The sequence below is a fragment of the Myotis nattereri genome (genome assembly GCF_964212035.1).
Source record: "Myotis nattereri genome assembly, chromosome: 11".
Lineage (NCBI taxonomy): Eukaryota > Metazoa > Chordata > Mammalia > Chiroptera > Vespertilionidae > Myotis > Myotis nattereri.
The window spans coordinates 43,489,808-43,501,771 of NC_138086.1; the positions used below are offsets into that span (position 1 = coordinate 43,489,808).

Genomic DNA, 11,964 nt, shown 5'->3' on the forward strand with positions numbered 1-11,964 from the left:
GGATGCAGTGCGCAGATGATGCTTCATTGAGTTGTGCCCTCGAAACCTGTACCCCCAATAAATTCAGTAAATAAACACATAAGTAAAGTCAAATGGACTAGCCGAGCTTTAAAATGATCCATCTCAAAGGCTGGACTGACCGTGCTCCAGCATCACCTGGGAACTTGTTAGAAACGCAGACCCTCAGGCCCCGTCCCAGGCCCACGGAGCTGGAAAGTGTTTGTGGCGGTTGTGGGGGGCGGGGGGTGCCCTTATAAGCCCCGCCGTTGGTGCACGTTAACGTTTGAGAACCACGGCACCAACGTTCGTTACTGGAAGATCGCAGAAAGGCGAGCAGGAGGGGGTGCAGCCGACCTCCGCGGGGGGGCGGGGGGGCGGGCAGGGCAATTTGAGCGAGAAACAAACAAATCGACAGGAGCGGCCAGGTTGCAGCACAGAGGAAACCCCACACGGGGCCCCTGGGACCTGCGCGGACAGCGCATCCAGGCGGGAGGCTCCGGGCCGGGCGGCGCCCGCAGGTGGCGCTAAAGCGGCCGCGGGCCCGGGGGCGGGGTCAGCGCCGGGGCTCTTCGGCTCGGGCGCCGCGTGGGGCCGGTACCTCCGGACGGCTTCGCGGCCGCCACTTAACCGTCGGGTCGCGCCGGGAAGCGGGTAAGTCCCTTGAATCATCCCGGCTGGTCGCCGGCTTCCAGCCTCGGGCCGCCGCGGGGTGCGAGCCGGCGCGGGACCGGGCGGCGGCGCTCCGGGCGAGCGCAGCTCCACTCGCCGGTGAGCGCCGGTGCGGGGCGCGCTGCGCTGCCTGACAGCCCGGCCCCCCGCGCAGCACCCCGCTCCGCTGGGACCGGTCCCGGGGCGGGAGCCAGACACTCATCAGGAAGCCTTTTCGCCGGGGGATCGGGGGAAATGATGCGCTATGAAGTTTGCTTATTAGGTTGGGTTCTGACGGCAAGTTTGCCAACTTGGCAAAATCGCCGTGGCTTTGCCTGGCATTGATGAATGGTTGGTACACAGTGCTTAAAATCGCGCCACTGGTCTTCGCGTTTCCTAGTAACAGGAAGTTTTTAACTCCTTGGAACATTAGTCCTGCTCTTTCAGGATCTGGGTTGGGGTACAGATTCCCTCCAAACAGCCAATCAAGGCTTTATTTATTTTCGTCCTGGGTCAAATCCACTTGGAGGGGATTGCAGAGATAAAATACATGAACACTTCCAGATCTTACTCTGTTCTTTTTAATATATATATATTATATGTATATATTTCTCTCAACATCCTGACGTTTAATAAGAAGTCATTCATTTAGCACAGGGCAGATGCAGTGCTTAAGAAGAGCAGCCCAGGGAAGAAAAACATCTCCCCTTCAGTAGTTAAACGTGGTAACAAAAGTGTCCACTGAAAGTATCAGTTTGGAATTGCAAAGCAGCCGACAATGTATTCCAGTCATGGAGTTTCTTCATATTCTAAACTCTTCGACATAAACATGAGTCAGTTGGGCTATGTCAATATTTAGCAGGAACATGAGGTCAGCAGTCCTGTTACAGCAAAATGGAGCCGTCACATCAAGAAACATGCTTTGCTTTTTTAATGGGGATGAGGGAGAACTTTGCGTCAAATTCGGGAGTTCCTAATATCTGAACAGTGCGCTGTTTCCTGTATTTATTTATTTATTTTTTTCATGAGAAGATTTCACTGTGGAATTTAAATTATATATTTGGTTAATGTCTGATGGAAACCACCATAGTTTACTCGACTGACATTTTATTTTCTTGGCTTCTGGGCACAAAGTTGACTGTGGGCCACACAGTCAACAGGCTGCCTCACTCACTGCCCTGGGCTTTTCCTTGGCTTTGCTCTTCAGCATGGTCTCGCTCCCATGCAGATGAATGGCTATATACTCAGCCCCGCTCCTCCCCCCCATTGGGGGCAGGGCCGGCTGACCTCCCACAGCACCCCCTTCCACCCCCTACCAGCTGGGCCCCGATTGGCCCTCACCCCGATCAGGGTAGCAGGGTAGGGGGCAGCTGGCCAACCTCCCGCATCCCTCCCCTCACCGGCCCGGCCAGATCGGCCCCCATGGGACAGCCCGGCCGAACCCTACCCATGCACCAGGCCTCTAGTTCTCGTTATAATGTTACCTAAATCACCAGATGATTTGGAGTAATACTGTTTAAGGAAAAATAGCATAAGCTCCTCCAGAGCTGGCATGAAGTCTCATTTCTCTTTCCCTCCTCAGTGTCCATCACAGGGTTGAGGTCATGAATACTAGATGCTTGGCATGTGCTTTACTCAGAACTCTTTCAAATGCCAATGCTATAAACCCAAGTCAAACTAACAAGCAAAAGAAAGGGGATGTATTAGCCTGTGTAACTGAAAATATCAGTATCATGTCTCAGGGAATCTAAATACTTAAAATATACGACGGGACCTCTTCTGCGTGCCTATTTCTGGCTTGTGCTTCTGTGTTTGGGCTGTCCTCCGTCCTATTGAAGGCATCTTCCCCCTCACCGCATGGGGAAGGAAGTGGTAGGTTTCCATCCTCCCAACTTCATGTGTTAGACATGTCCTCTTTATCTTCCACTTCCATGTATAAATCTCAAAGGAGGATCTGACTGGTTCAGCAGGGCTTGTACTAGTGTGCCATCCCTAAACCAATCAATGTGATCAGAGGAATAGAGAACTGGGAATAGCCCAGACTGAGTCATATGCCCACTTCTATGGCCAAAGGAAGAGCATTTCTCCAAATGGAGGAAATTTTTTATATAATTTTTTTTAAATGGGCTCTTTTCAGCAAGCACCAAACCACAGGCATCTCTTGGGTCAGCTGGCACAAGCGCTGCAAGACTGGGGGCGAGAGAGAGGCCTACCGTGAGAAGCGAAAATATGAACTGGGACGCCCTGCTGCCAGCACGAAGATTGGACCCCGCTGCATACACACAGTCCACGTGCGGGGAGGCAACAAGAAGTAGTGAGCCTTGAGGCTGGAGAGGGGCAACTTCTGGGGCTCAGAGTATTCGACTCGCAAAACAAGGATTATGGATGTCTACAATGCATCCAGCAATGAACTAACTGGTAAAGACCCTCGTACGGAACTGCATCGTGCTCACTGACAGCACACCGTACTGACAGTGGTATGAGTCCCACCAGGCACTGCCCTTGGGCCGCAAGAAGGAGGCCAAGCTGACTATTGAGGAGAAAGAGATTTTAAACAAAAAAAGATCAAAGAGAATTCAGAAGAAATATGATGAAAGGAGAAAGGATGCCAAAATCAGCAGTCTTCTCAAGGAACAGGACCAGCGGGCAAACTTCTTTCATGCATCGCTTCAAGACTAGATGGCTGTGTGCTAGAGGGCACGGAACTAGCGTTCTAAGGAAAATCAAGGCCCAGAAAGGCAAAGAAATCCTCTTCCCTCCTATCTTAGCTCATGTAATAAAGGTATTTACTCAAAAAAAAGGGGGAAGGCCTAGCTGTTTTGGCTCAGTGGATAGAGCTTCGGCTGGTGGACTGAAGGGTCCCGAGTTCAATGCCAGTCAAGGTGGACAGGCTAAAAAAAATATCCTCAGCATGAATATTGTGAAACTTGAAAATGAATAATATATGGAAAATGTTCGCAGAGTGCTTCAACAAAGGCAAATGGTGGAACTATGTAAAGATGGCTCTTCTTCATTCTTTTTTCTTTTTTTTTTTATTGAATTTTTACAGAGAGGAAGGGAGAGGGATAGAGAGCCAGAAACATCAGCTGCCTCCTGGACACTCCCCACTGGGGATGTCCCCACAACCAAGGCCCATGCCCCCCGGCCGGAATCGAACCTGGGACCCTTGAGTCCGCAGGCCGCCGCTCTATCCACCGAGCAAAACCAGCTAGGGCGCTCTTCCTCATTCTTTGTGAAGATCAAACCTTTAAAAGTTGGAGAGTGCTTTAAGTATTTTAAACTATTCCTGGCAACAACTTTCCATTCAATGAAGTGTTGCAGGTGCTCTAAAATTCAGAAACATTTAGAATGTTTCCTCTCAGTCAAATTGTTATATATCTACTCTGCTTTACTCATTGAATTTCACAAAGTACAAATTGGAGATGTATTCCTCTGGAAATACATTTAGAACAAATAAAAACAATGAATAATATTGTGACATTATATGTTTCTCTTTCCTAAAAAATGTTACACCAAGCTGAATGAAGTTCTGTTGGGTATTTAGGAAAACAGTCCTTTATAGGGTAGGAAGTTGGACAAAATTAGTTTCCACAGGGTTGATCAGAATAGGGGCATGTCAGTGATTGAACAAAGCTCAATAACCCCAGTGGAAATACCAGCAATGTGTGTTTTACCAACAAAAACCAGTCTGTTACTCTGAAAATACCACCTTTCATTCCTTTGTGCCACTATCAGAGTTCATCTTCCCGAAAGTGTCCATTTTATTCATTGTCTGAAACTCAAAAAATTTGCCCATAAAATCATTTAATTATTACTTCAAATTCTAGTGTCGACCCCAAAAAATACAACTTCCTGATCTTACACCAGCAAGCTCCAGCTTCCATTGATAACATTATTACTCTCAGAAAAAAATGCATTCCTAATTCTATTTACCTTTGAGGGGAGTTGGCATTCTTCTAAATGAGCACCTGGAGTTAAATTCCCCTAAACAAAAGGCAACATCCAACCATTTGAATTTCATATACTAGTAGACACCTAGGTCATACATTGTACCGCTAGTTGGACAAAGTAAAGCAGTTTCTCTTGACACAAGGGCCCTGGATGGAGATTATAATGTAAAGTTTAATGTGTAAATCAGTCACTAACTGTATTTTAATTATATCTTATCTGCCGCTGTAGTCCTCATATGAGGAAACTGTGCCGTGCCAGCAAGGCCAAGGGTGAACCTGAGTGGGGTGGCTGAGAGGCTTAGAAAAGACAGACAAGAGAATGAAAGCTGGGTCTCGGTGGGACGCTGCTTCTCTGAGAGACAGTGACCAACACCCACAAGCCGTGTCTTTATTTTATAGCAGATGCCACGAGGCAAAGTAAGGGTGTGGTCAAGATGTTTGCAACATTCTCATTGGTTTCGATCCTGCTCAGTTACATGCACCTGAACTCTGTCAAGCCTACATCACTCAGACACGTGGGGCCACGTGTTGGGACCATAGGTTCAAGCTTACAGCTACAGCTGTTGGCTAGAATGTGCTGGGAGGGCGCTGCCCTCCAAGCTGGGACTTGCACGTGGCGATGAGAGGACTGTGCCCTCTCCTCAGTCCAAGGCTTGAACCTGTCCAGACACTGTAGCCGCGCCCCGCAGGAAACTGCTCATGTTGCCCTGTCAATATCATAAAGAGCATAGACTTGAAGAAGATAATTATTTTTATTTTCATAGGTGGCTGAAGCAATATTTCATAGAATTAATGGAAATCCAACAAAACATCACAAACCAAGAACTTTGGAAAATGAAGCCTAGGAGAAGTCTAGAAGAAGATGACTATTTGGTAAAATAATAATTAAAATCCATAAACATAACTCAAATGCTATTCTATATCTCATGGTGCTGTAAAAGTGATTTTTCACCCTCGTCTGCTGATATTTTCACTGATTCATGTCACTGATGTTGTGATGGGTGCAGGTCAGTGACGTATAGGAGAGAAATTGTACCTTGACTGACTGCCATGGACTTAGCTGAATAACCTTGAATGAGTCACTGAAAACCCTGGGTCTTGGTCTATCTGTAAAGTGAGAGAGTTAGACCATATCATCTCCAACGCCCTACCAATGTTTTCTAACATCCTCAATGAGTCTGTTTCAAAAGAATCGCCAGTGCCCATATGACAGTTGTGCAAGCATGCGTTTTTTAATGGACACCATGGCAGCTTACCAAGAGATCATCAAGTTAATTAATGTTCACTGTTTAACCAAATGCATTCAATTTTAGAATAAGAACCACTGTTCCCACTTTTCCCTACCTCAAGATAAAACGTTTCTGACTACATTATCAACTGAAAAAGTGGTGGAAATTTTTTGTTTTAAACTCTTTTTACCTTTCTAAATGATCTCAACTCAGTTTTAACAGAAATTATATATTTTACCTTAATTATTTTAATAAGCAAAATAATTAAGATATAAACACACACTTTATAAAATAAGTGTACATAAAATGAAATCATTTTTATTTTCCAAGTTAACTGCCCTATTTCCTGTTCCGTAACTCTTTACCCTTAACCAGAAAATTGATTTCAGTTGATTGTACTTAGAGTGTTTTAATGTGAAGAGATGACAGATGCTGCGTCATGCTCAACTCCCTTCTAACTGGAGTAATTGGAAAAGACATTGGATGTAATAGTGATTTATTACTGGAAGTTAAAGTCAAATGGTGAGAGGTTATTTTTTTTTTAATATATTTTATTGATTTTTTACAGAGAGGAAGGGAGAGGGATAGAGAGTTAGAAACATCGATGAGAGAGAAACATCGACCAGCTGCCTCCTGCACACCTCCCACTGGGGATGTGCCCGCAACCAAGGCACATGCCCTTGACCGGAATCGAACCTGGGACCCCTCTGTCCGCAGGCCGACGCTCTATCCACTGAGCCAAACCGGTTTGGCGAGAGGTTATTTTTAAACACCAAAAATTATAGAGAACTGTGTGAAGTAAAGTTACCATCCATAAAATGCGGAGATGAGCAAGTTAATCACTAACATGTTGAGCATTAAAATGCTAAGGTTCTACGTATAGAGCTATAAGAAATGAGTAATACATATTGGGTGAGAAAGTAAATTCATAAAGTAACACAATAAAGAAACACTGATATAATTTCTCATTTTGAGTTTTTTTGTTTTGTTTTTTGATTTGCTGATATATCAGTCAATTGTGGAAATGACTAAATATTCGATGTAACCTTCTTTGGAATTGTTGACTAACTAGAAATACAACTGAGTAAAGAAGTATAACTTTCTCAAGAAATAGATCATCCCTATGAGATTTAACTACTTATATAGTCTTTGTACTTCTAATAGACTATTTGTCCATGGTTACTTACACCAATGAGATAATTTAGAAATATAAAATCAAGGTTTAAGACTACTATGACGGAAATTATAAATTTTTTTCTAATAGTAATGACCATATAAGTCTTAATCTCCTGCACTTGAATTAATGAAGAATTCACTCTTCAGTTTTTTGCCAAGAGTTACCCAGTAACCAATAAAAATATTTTAAAATACATACAACTGTTACAATTTACAACTGTTACTATTTTTACCAAAGATTACTGGATGTTTTTTAGTTTTCAATTTTAGTTTCCCAGTTGCATTATTGCATCCTTTTATGCCTTCAAGACAGAAGCACATGGCCTAAGCTTTAGTGGAGATATCTGAAGCATGTATTTATTTTGAAAAATGAGCAACTGAAACTAATAGAGAACTCCAAAGTAGCTATATGCACCTTTAATCAGTGCTACATAGACTATGCCATCTCTTCAGCTAAAACCAGTATCCAAAAACAAGGTTCTGAATGTCCATTTTAACTGAAAAGCACAATGAGCAATAAATAATTCGTTCGAGGAAATCCCGTTGTTTAAATTTTAAGATGTTTGTTTTCTTTTCTTCGTAGAATAAGAACTCAGGAGAGACCAGCATGCTGAAAAGACCTGTGCTCTTGCACTTGGACCAAACATCCCATTTTGATGACTTTGACTGTCCCCAAAAGCTTCAGTGCAAACAGGAGCTCTTCCCAGAATGGCGCTTGCCAATTAAAATTGCTGCTGTCATATCCTCTCTGACTTTTCTCTACACTCTTCTGAGGGAAGTAATTTACCCTCTTGTAACTTCCCATCAACAGTGGTTTTATAAAATTCCAATCCTGGTCATCAACAAAGTCTTGCCAATGGTTTCCATCACCCTCTTGGCGCTGGTGTATTTGCCAGGTGTGATAGCAGCAGCTGTACAGCTCCGTAATGGAACCAAGTATAAGAAATTTCCACATTGGTTGGATAGGTGGATGTTAACAAGGAAGCAGTTTGGGCTGCTCAGTTTCTTTTTTGCTGTACTGCATGCAATTTATAGTTTATCCTATCCAATGAGGCGATCCTACAGGTACAAGTTGCTGAACTGGGCGTATCAACAGGTAGGATGATGAGATCGACAATATCACTTAACCAAAAAGTCTAAGTCACCTAACAGATTAACTCTTTGTCATGTTAATATCAACACCTCTAACCCCTGTTGAAACCCTGTGCTGAGAAAGTTATCTGCATTTTAAAATGTTTTATTATTAACCCTTTATTGGGGCTTGGCTGTATAGTTTTACATCGAGGAATATATTTTAAGCTGAAAATTTAAACTACAACTTTAACAATGCAAACAAGTATTGTGTTCATGGACACAGCCACATTTCCATTTTCTATCACCCTCACAAGATTACTTTTAATGCTCATTTTTCTTATTTTCTGTTTATTTACCCCGTGTGCCTGCACATTACAATTCTAACCATAATTATTATATAAATGAAACCGTTACATCAATGTTGCATTCAAGAAAGTGATTAATAGTTCCTATGTCATTTCTTTCAGAGGAATGCAAAAACAAGTCATAATTGTGTAGAGGCCCCAGTTATCAGGCCCCCCATAGCAGCCAGAGTGAGTGTAGGAGGGGGTTCATGTGCGGGAGCTAGGTGTTCTTTACACTCCTTCCTCTTTTCGCCCTCTGGTAGGTCCAACAAAAGAAAGAAGATGCCTGGATTGAGCATGATGTTTGGAGAATGGAAATGTATGTGTCTCTGGGAATCGTGGCACTTGCAATCCTGGCTCTGTTGGCAGTGACATCTATTCCATCTGTGAGTGACTCTTTGACATGGAGAGAATTTCACTATATTCAGGTAAATGATGTATAAAATGCGTCTGTTCCCTCAGAGCGGTCAATCTTTTTGTGCTTAGAATATCATCAAGTATACTGACTTTACCCCATAGAAAATAACAAATGGTTTGCCAGTAGCCAAGATCCTACCACTTGTTCCCATTAATACTGTGCGCTCCTATAATTTTCCCTATTGCTGCTAAATAGAAGAGTTTCCTAGATATAAATAAAAGGCATTACTCAAAGAGAAGTATTTCTAACATTTGAAATGTGTTAGCTATCCATCTAATAATTTTAAATGTGATATTTTAGAAATTTAATATTTATGGGGTTTTTTACTTCCCCCCCAAAATAAAAATATTCTCTTGCCTAGCATCTAATTTTATTCGTCCCTTTTAAGTTACATAGCTTTGTACTATCCATAAAAAAGCATCTCTCCTTGAAATATGGAGTTATATCTACCAAAGGTATTCTAATACCTAATTGTAAATGCTGCTTTTTCCAAATTACATTTTATGTAGCTTACTCACGTGAAGCTACTCAATATTCTTGGAATTCAAACCATTTCAGATTTACTGAGGTTAATCTCCTAGTAGTAGATTACACCATAAAAAGAGCTATGTGCCAGAATTCACAAGGGGATTTATGTCAGACAAGATTCAAAGGACTAAAATTAATTAAGCCATAAGCACTGCCAAGAGTTTTAAAATTTTATAGCTTTACCTTGTATGGGTAGACATCTTTGTAAATTCCCACAAAATCAGACATTCCCTACTACCCTTTGTACATGGTCATACTCCCACAAACACTTTATCAGGGCATCTGATTAGGCTGAAAAGCAAGTCTCCATCCGAGTCATTCCACTGTGGCTTAGAGATGGCGCCATGTTTTCCAGGTGCAGTGTTTGCTGATTTTGTAGGTTCAGCCTGATAGCCACTGGGGTTCCCTGCTCCTCATTAATAACTTTCCACACACATGCTGAGCACCACTGCTCAGATCGAATCAGGAATGCAAGCACTGCGTCCTGACAACTAAGCCCATTTCACTACGTGCGCAACGCCTACTTCATAATAAGTACATAATACACATTTGGTAAAATTAATCTTCAACAAGTCACATGTATTTTTTCAGTTAATAACCTAGAAACTTTTCATTTACAGTCCAAGAACTGATTACTCTCCAATTTATGTTGGAGATTTTTATCTGAAAATAGAAACTTAACTATTTGTATTCATTGGGGTTTAAGGGTACTTACTGCTCAATAATTGTGAGTTGGATTTCTCCTGGCAGGCTAATGACCATTTCCAGTAAGTGAATAGAAGTCAAAAGTTATCTAGAAGAGCTATCGTCAGGATGCCGTAAAATTATTTAGGTGAACAACTATTTTTAAGCAACTTTATCGGGATGGTGCCACGTATCCCAATGCTGGCTGAAATTTTTCTCCACATCTTCATTATCTCTATGTCTTGTTCAAACATTGAAATGATTGTTGGTATTGTCCCACTTTATCAGAATGTTTGATTTTTTTAACATAGGCCAAGATCATTTGTTTTAGTATTCAGATACCAAAATCAAAGTCAATCACTTTGGTTGCCTTCGCAATTAATAAAGATCACTGAGGTCGAATTGATTTTTGCACTATTCTTCAGTCAACCCACCACCCTTTGCTGGGCACCTAAAAGGCACAAATCATTGGGTTGCTTCTGTAGGGGTCCTGTGATGAGTAAGAGGGGCCCTGGTTTTAGATGTCTCCTGATAGGCAAAATTAAGGCGGATGCACAAGAGACAAACCATCACAAAATAAATGTCATAAGAGAGATGAACAAAGTGTGGAGAAAGGGAAGACAGTGTTATTGACTGGCTGAGATGGAAAGGAAGAGGGTTGTGGATGTCCTTAATTTAAATAGCCTGGAGACAGAGGCATTACCCAAAAGTAGGAGTAACGTGGGGACATGTTAAAAAGAATGGAAAGGTGTGAGTGGACATTGTTAAGAAATGTAATAGGAAAACCATTAGAGATGAATGGAAGAATTTCCTAGCAACAGAACAGATCCAGATTAAGTAATATGGAATAAACTCTTTTGGAATCAATCTTCACCAAGATAATTTTTTTTTTCTTTTGCAGAGCAAGCTAGGAATTGTTGCCCTTCTACTGGGCACAATACATGCATTGATTTTTGCCTGGAATAAATGGGTCGATATAAAACAATTTGTGTGGTATACACCTCCAAGTTTTATGATAGCTGTCTTCCTTCCAATTGTTGTCCTGGTATGTAAAGCTATACTATTCCTGCCATGCTTGAGAAAGAAGATACTGAAGATTAGACATGGTTGGGAAGATGTGACCAAACTTAACAAGATTGAGATGTCTTCCCAGTTGTAGAATTACTGTTTACAACATTTTTGTTCAAATTTGATATATTTTATCATAAATATTTCCAATTTGTATTTGCTTAATAAAAGTAACTACTGAGGGTCTTAATATATCTGTGTTTCTGAGTGATGAGTTTAAAATATGTGTATATCAGAGTTGACTCAAAGAAAGAAATAAAATAATCTCAGCACATTCTCTATTTTCAGTAAAGTTGAATAATCACATCTGATTTGCCAGACTACATAGTATTATCCTTCCTATATAACAAAAGCCTCATATGCAAATTATCCCGTCGGGGGGTTGTTGGACCAGGAGTTTGACCACTCGCTATGATGTGTGCTGATCAGCAGCGGGCAGCACGGAACATGGCAGGCGTCGGCGATGCAGTGCTCGCAGCCAGCAGCAGTGGAGGCACTGCCGGCCCAGTGGGCCCCAATGAAAGCAGGACCGTGGCAGGGTGGTGGAGCAAGTGAGTGGGCGGCACCAGGCCAAGGCGGGGTACCAGGCAGGGCTGTGGGGCTGTGAGGCTGGGGACACGAACTGGGGACTGATCTCCATAGGCCACCCTGAGGGATCCCACCCGTGCATGAATTCGTGCATCGGGCCTCTAGTAAATAATAAAGACCTTGAAATACCAGTACTCTCTACTCATTAAAAGGTATCATGAGCCATGAAAAAATGTATTATCTGGATCTACCACACAGATATATACAGTGTTATGAGTGTTGTTAAAGAACTCATTTTCCTGTAACTGGGTGTGATT

General features: G+C 42.3%; 1 protein-coding gene and 1 pseudogene across 2 annotated transcripts; both read left to right on the forward strand.

Moving 5' to 3' along the window:
• Positions 1-602: 602 nt before the first annotated feature.
• STEAP1 (STEAP family member 1) lies at positions 603-11,392 on the forward strand. The gene is made up of 5 exons (XM_081102594.1): positions 603-651; positions 5,363-5,471; positions 7,587-8,099; positions 8,685-8,849; positions 10,953-11,392. Exons 2-5 carry the CDS (start codon positions 5,391-5,393, stop codon positions 11,208-11,210), a joined length of 1,017 nt encoding a protein of 338 aa, XP_080958720.1. The 5' UTR covers positions 603-651; positions 5,363-5,390; the 3' UTR covers positions 11,211-11,392.
• Positions 2,126-4,535, forward strand: LOC308526764 (small ribosomal subunit protein eS8-like; annotated as a pseudogene). Its single transcript has 3 exons — positions 2,126-2,154; positions 2,786-3,430; positions 4,476-4,535. The product of its transcript is annotated as a small ribosomal subunit protein eS8-like (transcript).
• Positions 11,393-11,964: the final 572 nt, after the last annotated feature.

Coding starts and splice junctions, on each gene's coding strand:
- STEAP1 (XM_081102594.1), top strand. CDS start 5,391: ATGGAAATCCAACAAAACATCACAAACCAAGAACTTTGGAAAATGAAG. Junction 5,472..7,586: donor TAGAAGAAGATGACTATTTG/GTAAAATAATAA, acceptor TTTTCTTCGTAG/AATAAGAACTCAGGAGAGAC. Junction 8,100..8,684: donor TGAACTGGGCGTATCAACAG/GTAGGATGATGA, acceptor GCCCTCTGGTAG/GTCCAACAAAAGAAAGAAGA.